At 36.2% G+C, this 16,376-nt stretch overlaps 1 protein-coding gene across 9 annotated transcripts in view; it reads left to right on the forward strand.

Moving 5' to 3' along the window:
- ltbp1.L (latent transforming growth factor beta binding protein 1 L homeolog) overlaps positions 1–16,376 on the forward strand; it is a 231,990-nt gene that overhangs the window by 145,038 nt on the left and 70,576 nt on the right. For all 9 annotated transcript variants that reach the window (XM_041562719.1, XM_018263016.2, XM_018263020.2 and 6 more), the window contains 3 exons: positions 683–754; positions 8,976–9,098; positions 16,100–16,270. In XM_041562719.1, the coding sequence (XP_041418653.1) occupies positions 683–754; positions 8,976–9,098; positions 16,100–16,270 (366 nt within the window). The remainder of the gene's footprint in view (positions 1–682; positions 755–8,975; positions 9,099–16,099; positions 16,271–16,376) is intronic.

The raw sequence follows: 16,376 nt of genomic DNA on the forward strand, positions 1-16,376 counted from the left end.
CGTTGTGTGCCCCAGTTTTCTATGGATTTCGATATGGACAATTCGTTTTATTAAATTTTTTTCTTGGTGAGAATATTTACTAGAAATGCACCGAATCCACTATTTTGGATTTGGCCGAACCCCCGAATCCTTCGCGAAAGATTCGCCCGAATACCGAACCGATTCTGAATCCTAATTTGCATATGCAAATTAGGGGTGGGAAGGGGAATACTTTTTTTAGTCCTTGTTTTGTAACAAAACGTCACGCGATTTTCCTCCCCTACACTAATTTGCATATGCAAATTATGATTTGGATTCGGTTAGGCAGAAGGATTCGGCCGAATCCAAATCCTGCTGAAAAAGGCTGAATTCTGGCCGAATCCCAAACCGAATCCTGGATTCAGTGCATCCCTAATGTTTACAGCCTTTATTTCATACCAACATACAAGCAGTCAAGGGAAAAACTAATTACCCAGAATAGATCTTGGGGAAGTATCTAAGTGTGGCTTAAATTTTTATTTATTTTTCATAAATAGAGAGCTTATATATGCTTATGTTCTGGACCATTTATATGTGTATATATATATATATATATATATATATATATATATATATATATATATATATATATACATACATATATATATTGTATATATATATATATTTTTTTAAATGTAATTGGTTTATTTTGCTTCTTTTGCAGACCATAATGGACCTTCGCAGATCATGGAATGTCCTCAAGGGTACAAACAAATTAATGGCACATATTGTCACGGTAAGACCACACATGTGCAATACATTTATCAACTTATTCTCAGTTTTTGCACAGATGCACAAATAGCACGCTGAGAAATAAAATGCAGAACTTGGAGTCCAAAAACTGGGCAGTTGATTTGAGGATGCTGTGTATTTTTTGGACAGCTGCCAGTTGGTTTTTACAGGTCAAATTCATGTCTGATTTATAACATTCTAATCACAGGGAGTAGAAAATGTGCAGCGTGTGGCATGCAAAAAACTGGGCCACCCCATGTAACCAAAAAGCTTCAAAAGAATGAAGTAGCAACCAGAGATCTAACAACACTGTAAAACATTTTCTTGTTTAAAAAGCTTTTTGAAGTAAGGTGATAGTAACAATGGCATATAATAAACTTCACCACGAGTGCCATGACAGATGCCTTTTTTGATAAATATTGTTTAGTGCCCATATGTATAACTGATCAGACAGCAAAATTCAGCTCACACAGCACCCATACAAATGTGTAGCTGCTCAGACCACCCACAGATCCTGGTGGCAGTACAGGTATGGGATCCTTATCCGGAAACCCATTATTCAGTAAGCTCCAACTTATAGAAAGGCCATCTCCCTTAGACTCCATTTTAACTAAATAATTCATATTTGTTAAACTGATTACCTTTTTCTCTGTAATAAAACAGTAGATTCTACTTGATCACAACTAAGATATAATTGATCTTTATTGGAAGCAAAACCAGCCTATTGTTTTAATTAATGTTTTAATGACTTTTTTGTAGACTTAAGGTATGAAAATCCAAATTACAAAAAGATCCCTTATCCTGGAAACCCCAGGTCCCAAACATTCTGGATAACCCATAGCTGTATTTATTTAAATTGACTGCCCAGACACACAGATACCAATATTTTCCTGTTTTATTTATCCAGCCATGTCCTTTTGTAGTGTTTCCATCAATTACACATTTCTGCAGGTTTTTTTTTTTTGGCCCCATAGCAAAATGACAGATGAAATGAAAATAGCAAGAATATATTGAGTAGAAGCTTAATTCTCTATTAATACAGAACTGTAGAAAATCATATTAAAACAAAATGAAAACAAATTAACTGGCTTTTCAGTTATAACAGTATTAAAGCTGCCTAATGCAGAATGTCAGATCTATTTCTCGATACTTAAAGAAATTGTTTCTTGCTCATTGGAAAGGCCAGTTAATTAAACATAAGATTAATGGGGATTTCGATTTTCTTGAGGGATTTAAGGAACTAAAACCGTTATCACCCATACAAAACATCATTGAATCAGAATTAACAAAACTCTTAACTGTTCTTGTGCATAGCTGGTAGATAATAACACGTTTGTGCTGAGGAATATTAAAAAGCAACTAATCCCTAAACTAAAATGTTCTTATGTATTATGTATTTTGCCTTCCAGTGCATAATGCTGCAGCATTTTCATATTTCACCTAACTGCCGAGCTTACCTGAGTTCTCTGGTGTGCATGCTTTCTTCCATATATAGGGTACAAGTTAAAGAGAGGTTCATAATTCAGGACAGAGAAAGACATATAGTCATATGAAAAAGTTTGGGAATCCCTCTCAGCCTGCATAATAATTTATGTCTTTCATTTCCCAGAAACTCTGTGTACTGGGGTGTTTTTACAGAAGCAGTATTTAGTTGTATGAAATTAAATCAAATGTAAAAAACTGGCTGTGCAAAAATAAGGGCACCCTTGTAATTTACCCTTGCAACTCTCAAAAGATCTGAAAACAAAGATTGTTCAGTATCATGGTTTAGGGGAAGGCTACAAAAAGCTATCTCAGAGATTTAAACTGTCAGTTTCAACTGTAAGGAATGGAATCAAGAAATGGAAGGCCACAGGCACAGTGGCTGTAAAACCCAGGTCTGGCAGGCCAAAAAAAATACAGAAGCGGCATATGCGGAGGATTGTGAGAATAGTTACAGGCAACCCAAAGATCACCTCCAAAGAACTGCAAGAACATTGTTCTACAATTCAGAACATCTGTATGGCAGGATGATGAGAAAGAAGCCCTTTCTGCACTCACGCCACAAACAGAGTCACTTCTATGCAAAAGATCATTTAGACAAGTCACAGTCATTTTGGAACAAAGTGCTTTGGACTGATGAGATAAAAATTCAGTTATTTGGTCATAACAAAAAGCGATTTGCATGGCGGAAGAAGAACACCGTATTCCAAGAAAAACACCTGCTACCTACTGTCAAATTTGGTGGAGGTTCCATCATGCTGTGGGGCTGTGTGACTAGTTCAGGGACTGGGGACCTTGTTAAAGTTGAGGGTCGGATTAATTCAACCCAATATCAACAAATTCTTCAGGATAATGTTCAAGCATCAGTCACAAAGTTGAAGTTACGCAGGGGTTGGATATTCCAACAAGACAATGACCCTAAACACACTTGGAAATCTACAAAGTCATTTATGCAGAGGGAGAAGTACAATATTCTGGAATGGCCGTCACAGTCCCCCAACTTGAATATCATCGAAAATCTATGGGATGATTTGAAACAGACTGTCCATGCTCGGCAGCCATCACATTTAACTGAACTGGAGAGATTTTGTATGGGCGAATAGTCAAAAATACCGCCATCCAGAATCCAGACACTTATCAAAGGCTATAGATTGTTACATTTGCAAAAGGAGGCTCAACTAAGTATTGATGTAATATCTGTTGTGGTGGCCAAATGTATGCATCTGTATAATTTTGTTATGATACATATTGCATATTTTCTGTTAATCCAATAAACTTTATGTCACTACTGTTTCCATAAGGCATGTTATATATTAAAGGAAGTTGCTACTTTGAAAGCTCAGCCAATGATAAACATAAATTAAGAGGGGTTCCCAAACTTTTTCATACGGGCAATTGCATATGAACAGACTTAGTGCCTTTTGGTTCAGATTCAGTTTGCTGAAAATTGAGAAATGAAATCTTGCAAATGGTGCTGAAATTTTGCCAAATCCTAAACCTAGCTGGAATGATTGCATGCATGATATTATGTCTCAATTGTTGTAATATAGGAAATAATGTAATTCCATCGTCACCTTGGTTCAGCAGCTTGTTGCAGAGAAACACCATTTATTAGAAAGAGAAAAAGGGTGCACATTGTGTTGAGCTGAATGCATCATTAGAGCTTGCTGTCTCTACCATTTCCAGTACAAGCATTCTTGTAATTTAACCGATAATACCATCTTCCGAAAATGATTTTTTGCTGGGCTATTGCATCAAAAAGGCATCATCTGATTGAAGGTAATGTTACATTCCCAAAATACGCACATGTCTAGTTTGTATAATTACAGCCCTGTTTTGCTTTCATTTAAAGCATGAGAGCAGAGAACGAAAATGGCCTTCAGGCTATAGGAAGATGTAAATGCATTTATGCAACTGGTCTATTTGAAACAGATGGCAATTATGTGTATGGTCTTAAAAAGAAAGAAAAATAGTATACTGCATGAAACATTTGTTTTGCTCACTCATAATGTTTCTGAAACCTAAAGGGATTTGTAGGAAATCGGTGAATTCATTTCATTCAGATGTAGAACCACCCACATTTTCATAGTGATTATATGACAACGGAAATATTTTTGATGACTTGATATAATTTAAATAGACACATTTTTCAGAAACATCCAAAGTGTTAGTTGTCCAAAACAAGAGTTGTTGAATGGACGTATATATACAGTGTGCTACAAATCTATTCTACTATTAATTTCTAAAGCATTTATCCCCATATGTAATAAAAGGCACTAAGGAGCCCAGGAGCAGTAACCCATAACAACCAATAAGATACTTGCTTTTAAACAGGTGACCAGTAAATGCTTCCTGCTGATTGGTAGGGATGTAGCGAACCGCCGATAATGTGTTCGCGAACGCCGTTCGCGAACACCGGCAAAAAATGCGAACAGTTCGCGAACAGTTCGCGAACTTCGAACATCCGAAAATCGTTCGATTCGAACGATCGAAGGATTTTAATCGTTCGATTTTAGCGATCGATTTTAATCGTTCGATTTTAGCGATCGAATGGTCGAATGGTCGAACGATTTTGACGCGAACGCCTATTGGCGAACGTCGCGCGACGTTCGCGAACTTGCGGCGGACGCGAACAGCCGATGTTCGCGCGAACAAGTTCGCCGCCGAACAGTCCGCGACCTCCCTACTGATTGGTTGCTATGGGTCACTGCTCCTAGGCAAGCTTAGTGCCTTTTATTACGTAACCCTTAAGACTGCTAGCCCATGGAGCATTTTGTCTGCAGTAAAAAGCAGCACAAACTGCCCTTATTGCCTCCGATTGATTTCAATGAGTAATGCCAGACTCTACCACTATGACCGGGATTGTTTTGGGTCCTTCTTCACTGACGTGTGTCATTACCCTAATGGTCAATGGATAAGTGCAAAACTTCACAAAAGTTTGATGAGCCTATGTTATGTTGAATTTTCAAGGTAACATGATGATAGTGATTTCCAAAGGTGTTCCAGCATTAGGCTAAAGACATGTTTTCTGTAGACAACTGGTCTCTGTGGGCTTTGATGGTTCAATCAATTCTAATGTGTTTTTTGGAGTTTACCACCCAAGTTAACCCAAAGACTGCCCTTGGGACAAGTATCTGGTATTTACATGGGTATGTCGTCTTTGACCTTCTATATTTGTAGTGATATTATTACGAAAGCATTTATTATTAAATATGAAAGGTATAATTAGCTCCTACAATGTACACATTTTCATAAGAACAATTCATCACCTGCAAATTACTAAAGCAATAGTTTCCTAAAACAGACTTCCCTAACAGAAGTGAGGCCATCATTGGATTTAAACCTCATATATTCATTTGTGAGCTAATCTTGAAAACTTCCTTCTTTCACTTGACCAAATTGACCTGTACTTCTAAGTCCCACAGATCTATCCTTGAAAATATAGTTGGCAGCTACCCTCCAGCTCTGGCTCACTTTATCTACATGCAGACTGACCTTTTTATTCAAGCTGTGCCAAGCCACAGCTCTTGAAAGTGCATTGGAAGATTTCTCCGGCCAGTGTTTTGCTAGGCTGCCCATTTTAATGAATGTTCACCGTCAACGTTTTTTGGCTTTGAGTTGTAGCAATCAATTTTCAAGATGACTGCCCTTTACAAGGTTATAATTTTAGAAATATTTATTAAAAAAAAACACTTTCTGCTTGACCCAATATACTAATTTCAGATTTAGATTTTTTTTTTAAATGTAAAGTTTAATGATAGGAAAATGCTTAATGCTATAATACCTTGTACTTGTTTATGAAATATAGTTGCAGTGCTTAATCAAGCATTTCCATCCACAGGGGAGCTATAGAGACAGGCCCAACACTGGCAGCGTCAGTAATCTGATGAATTGTTTGTGAAGGCAATGCAGAATATGTAGAGAATATGTAGAGGGGGTGCTAAAATGGCACAAATCCAGCAGTCTAATGGATTTATACATAACGAAATAGATACATATCGGTGAAAAATTATATTTAGGACATATGATACGAATACAGGTACCATGTAATGAAAAAAATTATATGGTATTATATGGTAATTAATCACTTTACCGCTGTCCTTAATCCCCCAATTATCTGTACTAATCAGAGAATGGTACATCATTGGCGTATATTAACACAGCAGCTAAGTGTTCCCTTTTAAATCTGGGAATTAATAGTTATAATATATTACTGCTGCTAATGTAGCAATCTAGATTCAAAGAAAGCCCGATTCTGTAAATGTTACAACCTAATCCTAGCTGGTTTCCCCAGTACTGGTTCTCTTCATTATAAGATTGAGAAACGTCCTTCGTACTCACAGAAGTTAGTAAATGGTGGGAATAACACCTTCATCCTATACATGAAACAAATATTACCACCCACAAACCCTTTTGAAAACCAATGTAACATCCTCTATCATTGGTAGGTACTTGCCACCTGATGAACTCCACCACATTTACCAAAATACCTGTACATGTAGCCTATGCTGGAGAATACATTCAACTCAAAACATTGTGCATCCTTTTTCTGCAACAAGCTCAACCAAGGTGGCATGTGATGTACATACATGCTTTCCTATATGAAACTAGCAATGGCATAACAAGGCACAAAATGCAGCACTGCCCAGGCCACGGTTCCAAAGTGATAGTAGAATTTTGGCCACCTCAATACTCCTGCACTTGTGGACGGGACATTAATAAATGAGGCCTACTGTTCCTCATTTTGCATTGGACAAAAATTAATTAAGAACCACAACTGTAATGTGATCATACCAGGAAACAGTAGAAAAGGCACTCAAATAAAGTCAATCTTCCACCAAGCAAAGTTTGCATTTATTTGAGTGCCTGCTCTACTGTTTCCTGGTTTGATCGGCTCCCCTTGCCGATGGTGGTGCACCTGGGCCACTTCCTGATCATCGGGAGTTATTACCTGATTTGGCACCCACCATTTATTCTTATATCTTTGTAATGTGATCATACTCATATTCCTCACTTCCCCAAGAAATCAGTGGAATTCTCCCATGAGTAAGACACAGAAAATCTCCAGTCGGAACACTCTCAACTCAATATACGGCACAAACCGGAACCCCATTATGTAGAATGTGGAAAGCCATCTCTCTGTAATAATAAAACAGTACCTTGTACTTTATCCAAACTAATATATAATTACCCCTTATTGGAAGCAAAACCAGCCTATTGGTTTTATTTAATGTTTACATTTTTTTTTTAGTGGACTTAAGATATGAAGATCCAAATTACAGAAAGATCCGTTATCCGGAAAACCCCAGGCCCCAAACATTCTGGATAACAGGTCTCATACCTGTACTATTCTATAGTGCAGAATTCCCTTCTTGATTTCTTAGGTGTTCCTCTGTTTTGTAGACAATACAATAAGGGGCAGATTTACTAAGCTCGAGTGAATAGTTTGAATGCAAAAATATTCGAATTTCAAAGTATTTTTTTGGGTACTTCGACCATCGAATTGGTCAAATTCGATCGAATAGAATGATTCTAACGATTCAAAGTAAAAATCGTTCGACCATTCGATAATCGAAGTACTGTCTCTTTAAAAAAAACTTCGACTTCGCCACTTTAAACCTACCGAAGTGCAATGTTAGCCAATGGGGACCATCCAGAGCACTTTTCTAAGTTTTTTTTGATCGAATAAAAATCATTCGATCAATCGCTTAAATTCGTTTGAATCGTTCGATCGAACGTTTTTTTTTTCAATCGTTCGATCAAATCTTTTGCGCTAAAATCCTTCGAATTCGATATTCAAACTCGAAGGATTTTACTTCGAGGGTCGAATTTGAGAGTTTTTTAACCCTCGAAATTCAACCCTTTATAAATCCACCCCTAAATGTATCTATGTAAAAAATAAATGTATGTATGTAATTCTACAATAAATACGGTGTGTGGTTGTGTGTGTTTTTGTGTGTATATATAGACGTTGTTCATATGAGAAATAAAATAAGGAGAAATCTTAATGTGAACAGAGGGTATTTTTTCCATTAAGGTGTTTTATTCTCCAGCAAATGCACTTCAGTAACATAATAATTTAGTGTGAGGCCTATATTAGTTGAAAAATTCATTCGTGATCTTAAGGTGTTAAGGTCCCAATTACAGAAATATCTGTATTTTTGGAAAAACCCCATGTCCTGAGCATTTAGGATAACAGATCCCATACCTGTATTTATGATGGAGGTAATTAACATACTGGTGACACAGTTACCGTATATACTCGAGTATAAGCCGAGTTTTTCAGCCCCCAAAATATGCTGAAAAACTCTACCTCGGCTTATACTCTGGTCAAGCGCAAAAACGGTCGCCGGCATCCAAGAATAGTCTCCAAGAATATTCGCCGGCGTCCAAGAATGGTCGCCGGCATCCAAAAACAAGACACTGGCACCTCCAATGGGAGCAGAAACCCTCAATTTTTTGATTGAAACTTACCAGAAGCTGCTGCATTTCTCACCCTATGCTTATACTCGAGTCAATAAGCTTTCCTAGTTTTTGGAGGTAAAATTAGGTACCTCGGCTTATACTCGGGGTAGCTTATACTCGAGTATATATGGTACATGTTTTCGGTCTATTTATGATCAGGACATTTTTATAACATGTCTCTTTCTCAATAAAAAGATATTTTTTGAATAGTAACCTCAAACCATAGTGAAATGTGACAATGCCTGAATCATGACTGGAAGGATTTATTTTTCTTGTAGATATAAACGAATGTCAGATGCAAGGTGTCTGCCCTAATGGTGATTGTCTGAATACCATTGGCAGTTATAGATGTAAATGCAAAGTGGGATACATGCCAGATCCATCGTTGTCTTCTTGTGTTGGTAAGTGGCATTCTTTAAATTTCTTTCCATTGGACTAAGGCAGTATACCTGACTATGAACTGTTGTACTTTTAAATGCCTTTTCCAGATGTTTTTTTAGATTTTCCTTTGTCTCTTCTATACTGCTAGTCTCTGCTGTTGACATATTTATCTGATTTGGGGATGTTTCCTGAATTCCTTTGCTTTAGATTGTATTATAAATCATATACTACCACTGGGCCTGCAAAGGTCACTAATATTTTGCACCAAAAATGAACACGGAACAAGCCAAAATACTATAAGCCATCAAAACAGGTTTTCTAAAAAAAAAAAAAAACAACTTTATTATTTTTATTTTCTTAATGCATCTATTATCAAATAAAAGGCTAAAATACCAAAGGTCTAAAACAATGTGAAGCACATATGGGCGTGTTTATTAACATTGGATGTGATGTTTCCCTTAGCAACCCATCAGATCTTTGCTTTTGTTTTCTAACTTGTAGATGACTGTTCTAATCTAACTGTTGGTTGACTTATATGGGAAACATCAGCAATGCTATTTATTTCCAGTACCTGTGTTAGTAAACAGGTCCAAAAGAGTCATACATTGCAAAAAAATATTATTTACAGGAAACCTTTGCCTTTCATTCTTGAATCAGGTATAAAAGGCAATAGTACAATAGTAGAGTTTTGAACGGAAATGGGTGAAGTTAGGTAGCTAGTTCATGGACTTGCAGGAAGGTCCAGCCTGTGTGAATGAGGAAGTGTATAAATCCTTCAGCAATATGCATGAGGACTTTGTTTATACACTGAAATATGTGTTGCCGTAATTTAGAAGGGACGAAACAAGAAGAAAACTATTTGTCTCACATGAGAAAGGGACAGTTAGCTTTAATGGTGTTAGTTATTGCTCCTTCGGTAAAAGCCACAGTATGTTGGGCTGAAGATACAAAAGATGAAGCCGAAAGATTACCAGTTGAGTTTTATCCATCTTAAGTTTAAGCGCAATGGCAGACAGGCCAGTTTTGGACAACTGACACCTGAATTTTTTTCTTAGCTCTAGAGGCTGCTCCAAATGAGCTTAAAGGAAAACTATAACCCCCAAACAATGTAGGTCTCTATAAAAAGATATTGCATAAAACAGCTCATGGGTAAAACCCTGCTTCATGTAAATAAACCATTTTCATAATAATGTACTTTTCTAGTAGTATGTAATCATAAATCGAAAATTGCCATTTTAAAAAATAAGGGCCACCCCCTGGGATCGTACCATTCACTGTGCACACGAACAAACCAACAAATCATACATGTTATGTCACATGAGCCAATTAACAGACAGAGTCCTGTCTTTTTCTTCAGCGCTTCTTCCTGTTACAGTTAGGGACAGATTTATCAAAGATCGAAGTGAATTTTCGAAGTAAAAAACTTTGAATTTCAAAGTAATTTTTGGGTTCTTCGACCATCAAATAGTCCAACTTCCAACTTTGATTTGAAATTTGAAGATCGAATTTTCTTTAAAACTTCGACCATTCGCCACCTAAAAGCTGCCGAAGTGCTGTTTTAGCCTATGGGGGACCTCCTAGAACTTGTATGGAGGCAATTGGGGGAGTTTGGGAGACCAAAGGTCGAAGTTAAAACGAATTCGGCCCACTTTGACCCCAAAAAAACTTCGACCTCCATTCGATTGGTCTTTTTTAATTCGAAGTTCAAATTTTTTTTAACTTCGAGCTTAGACCTTTGATAAATCTGCCCCTTAGAGTTGTAGTATTTCTGGTCAGGTGATCTCTGAGGCAGCACGCAGACCATCATGAAATGGTGGCTCAAGGCAAGAGATGTAAAAGGGCAAGATTTACTTAAATATATAGACCAGTTTGGTAAGATTGTTTAATATGCCACTTAATATTATAATATGATCTGTTGCTTAAGTGTTCATTTTGGGGGTATAGTTTTCCTTTAAATAGCCCCATCTTGCCATTACCGTCTTACCTGCTACAATAATTGTGCTTGGCCTGGTTTGGAAACATAGCAGTCTGTTTGAGAAATTCATAAGTTACAGCTACAATACCAAATATACTGTAGATCTGAGTTGTCAGCTGTGCTATTTATTTTGCAGTTTTTGTATTTTCACTCAATGCCAAGACATTTCACTTTATAAAATTAAACATTCAAAAATACATTAAACAGAGCTAATACCAAAATGTAAATTAACTATATACCCATGACAGACTTATATATATATATACCCGTGACTTCTCCTTTAAGATATAAACAATGGCATATTCTGATTTTAGGCTAAGAATGAACATATTCAATTTACAAATGAATACTGACTTGCAGGCTAAATTCAGACAGAATGCGGGAAAGCACACAGTGTCCAATTTAGGCATTACTCTGTGCCTCACTGGGGGCTGTACTATTGAACCGTGCTACTATATTTGATGGACTCTAGAGTGTGCAATTTTTAGCCATCATTGCTATTTATTTTGGCTTTGAAATAGTTTCTTCACTGCTGATCCAGATACAGTTTCATCTCATGTAGTTGCATTGAAACATCATACTGGTCTCATCATCTGAGGACTTTCCGTATGCATGCCACTTTTCAGGAAACACATACTATGCTAAACTGAGCACACGTCTCTTGGAAGAACAGCAAACTGTGCTGAAATCAGATGTATGTTAATGATCGTTTAAAGAAGAGAACTGTAGGTGACGTGCCATAAGCCTTGAGTGTATTTATGAGAGACATCTGTTTAACTTTAAATAAACATAAGACTATAACTAGCACCAAGTTCAGCTCGTGGTTTGGTAGGTCAATCACTGCATTGATAACCTTCATTTAAAGTAGTAAACTATACTATAACTTTTGTAACATTGTAATCTTAAAGGGTAGTTCACATTTAAGTGAACCTTGTGTTTCAGAATGGCTAAATTTTGAATTGGTCTGATTTTTTATTTTGTATAGTTTTTTAATTATTTGCCTTCTTCTTCTGACTCTATCCAGTTTATAAAAGCGGGTCACTGACCCAATCTAAAAAGCAAATGAAATTGCAAACTGGAGAGCTGCTGAATGAAAACTAAATAACTCAAAAACTACAAAAACAAATCATAAGACATGGAAACCAGCTGCAAATTGTCTCAGAATTTCACTCTCTACATCATACTAAAAGCTGAATTAGGGGTGAACAACTCCTTTAAATAAATGACCAGTCAGTGTATGAAATTCTATGACACCCTGGTTTTTGTACAGGAAGTGCAGGAAGTTACATTTAAAACTGTAGTGAAGCTGGATAACACTTTTTAAATTTGGAGTATGATTAACAGCTTACAAACATTGCCACAGCTAGAAGGAAAAAGTGTAATGTCTGTACTATGCACACATCTCTATAATCAATATCATCAAAAGGCTATCACAGTGGTTCTTAACCTTTTTTTTCTCTGACCCAGGTTAAGTCTGAGACTTAACCTGCCATTGTGGTGTAAATACTATAGAGATTATACATTGTTGCCTGGGATGCAAGTACAAATTCACAAAGAGGAACAAAATTGTAAATACTAATGTCTAGGACAACTGCTGTGTTCTGCAGTTTGCACCAGTGCAGGGTGCCTAGCATAGTGCTATAGGCAGTCCTGTGCTTAAAAAAAAATCCAATTTTTACTTTCTTTAATGAAAAAGAAATATATCGCCAATATACTTTAATTAAAAAATGTGTACTGTTTTTATAATATACTATATAATTAGGCAGTAAGTTCATGTTTATGTTTAGTACACAAAATACAGCATTTCTAGCATTATTCTATTTTAGACTTTAGTTCCCCTTTAAAGTAAGCTTGTAAGTGTAGCCTGCACATCTCAATGCCACTTGTGTGGTGGGGTGTCAGGGGACGCTTGTTTGCCCCTCCTTAAATATGAATACAGAGGAATGTGCAGCTCTTTGTGTCCCATACTAGGGGAGCTAAGGGCTGCACCTTTGGTCGCAAACCAGGGGTCAGGTGCAGAAAACAGAATGCTCTGTGAACATGTTTTTCATAAATTATCCTAGGGGATCATGAGTCAATCCATGGGACAAATATCCCTGGGCTAAATCAGTTAAAGGAAAATAAAATAAATGCATCTTCTGCATGGAAAACTCTCTAAATTGCATACATTTAATTGTCAGAGGACATTGATTGTCTCTTCCATAATAGAGTGTATTTTCCTTGTAATATTCTAATGTCAATCAGCAAACGCGAAAAAACCTATTACCTCATTGTGCTTTGTGTTATGTCATTATTCATATGCCAGAACATATTGCCTGACTCTCAGTATGCTAATACATATTGATTTACTATACACTGCTTCTCCACATTAATTGCCATCTCTGCCCACATACACATTACATTATCTCAAATAATGTGCAACAATAGTTAGTCTAAAGCAGTTGAGATTGCTACACTTTTCCTGCATAGTATGATTTTAAGAGTGATATTCTGAGACAATTTGTAATTGTTTTTTTTTTATTTTTTATTATTTGTGGATTTTGTGTTATTTGGATTTTATTCAACAGCAATTCAGTTTGCAATTTAAGCAATCTGGTTGCTAGAGTCCAAATTGCCCTATTGCCCATGCAGGAAATTGACTAAGAGACTGGAATATGAAGAAAAGATGTTGAGAATAGAAAGATGGGTAATAAAAAAGTAGCAATAATAATAAATATGTAGCCTTACAAAGCATTTGTTTTTTAAGATGGCGTCAATGACCCCCATTTGAAAGCTGTAAAGAGTCAGAAGAAGAAGGCAAATAATTAAAAAACTATAATAAAAAAAAATAAAAATAATGAAGGTCAGTTGAAATGTTGCTTATAACGGGTCATTCTATAACATAATAATAGTTAACTTAAAGGTGAGCCACCCCTTTAAAACTGTACTAGACATTACTTTAAGGGGTTGTTCACCGTCAATCACTTTTTTTTTAGTTTAGATGTATTTCTCACCAGAAATAAATACTTTTTTAAATTACTTCCTATTTTCTATTTTCTATTATGTTTCCAATACTGAAGTGGAAAGTTAAATTTTTCACATTTAAATGTTTTTCTAAAGCATCGGGGGGGGGAGTCATCGACTATTCTAAATTGATACATTAGTTGATACATTCTTATCTTTGGATCCGTGAGTTGTATAAAAGTCAGCTGTTAGAATTAATACAACAATTGCTAATATTCCACAGATGCTGCTGAGAAATGTATCAACTAATGTAGCAAATTGTAACAGTTAAGAATCCGCACCTGAATTACTGAGCCACCAGAGACATGAACATTAAAATTTGAACTTAAATCATGGAAAATGGTTTTGATTAAAAGAATTTGAAAAAAGTCTTTAATTCTGGTGAGCAATCTGAAACAACCCAACTGAAAAAAGTGTTTTAAAGATGAACAACCCCTCTAAATTAAAATAAAGTAAGACTAAATAGTTCAATGGTTGCATTGGTTTTTAATAAATCCCTACACAGTATTTATTAATATCTTCTGCAGATGAACCCAACAATTTTCTTTCCTAGAAAAGAAAATCTCTATTCATTTTCATAGCTCAAATAGAACACAATTTTTAAATATCTAATTTGAAGTAATAATGCTTCAAATAAGTGCGTCATCATCCCAGGAGAACTGATGAGCCAATTTAAGCTCAGTTTGCTGTTAGCAATATCTTTCCATTCTTCCATGTGTGGAATGACAGTATCTATTTAGCAGCTCGATTCCAGCTAGCAGACTTACAGCCAGATTTACTGAGCCTCATTATACTTTCACCAGTGCTCATATAAATAAATAAACAGCATTTGTACTAAACCAGATTTTTTTTACTGAGAAATGACACAATTCAAGTTAATGGGAGAGTAACAATTCCATGTTACAGGTATGGGACCTGTTATCCTGAATACTCAGGACCTGGAATTTTCTGGGATGGTTTCCATAATTTGGATCTTCATACCTTATGTCGACTACAAATCATTTGAACCTTAAATACACTCAATAGTGTTAATTATATCTTTGGATCAAGTACACTGTACTGTTTTATAATTACAGAGCAAAAATAAATTATTTTAAAAAATTTGGATTATTTCCATAAAATGGTGAGGCCCTCCTGTAAATTGGAGATTTCTGGCTAACGGTTTTCGAATAACAGATCCCATACTTATACTATGAATATGCAGCCACAGACCTGGATTCCTGGGAAGACCACAAAGGTTGCCCACTTTACATGTATGGTGTTAAAGCACATTGGCTGGGTAGCCAATGAACTTTAACACCCCACAGCTCATAATTTTGCACAGAGTAGTTGAACACACTCTGACAAATGATCTCCTTTGATAAATGTATTGTTTTCAAACTTGCTGATGAATGTGGACATCACTGTATTCATAGTGTAGTGCATTCTGGAGAGCAAAGACTGTATAAAAGAATATCCAGAAAAACTGCACTAATCTATGTGGATAATATTGGAAAAACTTTTCAAATGTTGATGTTATGGCCAAAAGTATGTATTCCTAGTAGATGCAATTAAGTCTCAAGCCTTAAGGCACATCCATTATGGTTGCCAGAGGTGATACTACACCATTCAATGAAATTGCAGACAATGCTTGCTATTATGCGGTAACAGTTTGGGAAATGCCCTTTCCTGTTTCAGCACCATAATATCCTTTGTACAAAGCAATGTCAATACAGAATTGGTTTGTAGAAATGGATGTGGAAGAAAATCTGTGAGATGAATTGGAATGAATTAGAATGCACAACCTCTTACATATGAATGAAAGCAAATCCCATTCAACAATACTCCAACATCTAATTTCAAACCTTCCTAAAGAGAAGACGGTAATGGCTGTTTTAGCACCAAAAAGAGTACCAGGTTTATATTAATGCTCTTGGTATTGGAATGAGACTTTGGGAATTGGATAGGTAGGCTTCCATACATTTTTGGCCTTATAATGTACCTTTTTATTTTTCTAAAAGCTTGTTCCTGAAATGTTCTCATATATTTATTTTTTTGTCACAGTTGATAATAATCCTATCGTGTCTGAAGAGAAAGGACCCTGTTACAGATTTTTCAGTCCAGGAAAGCAGTGCATGCACCCTATTGCAGTGCAGCTTAGTCAGCAAATCTGCTGTTGCACCGTGGGAAAAGCCTGGGGCCCTCATTGCGACAGATGCCCTGTTCCAGGAACAGGTAAGAAATGTTTAAAGCATTGGAGATTAAGAAGATTATGTAATAAAAGTCAATACATTTGCACCATTAATAACTCATAAAATCAGATATTTGTTTTCAAGCATGT

The sequence above is a fragment of the Xenopus laevis genome, chromosome 5L (assembly GCF_017654675.1).
Source record: "Xenopus laevis strain J_2021 chromosome 5L, Xenopus_laevis_v10.1, whole genome shotgun sequence".
NCBI classification, from domain to species: Eukaryota; Metazoa; Chordata; class Amphibia; order Anura; family Pipidae; genus Xenopus; species Xenopus laevis.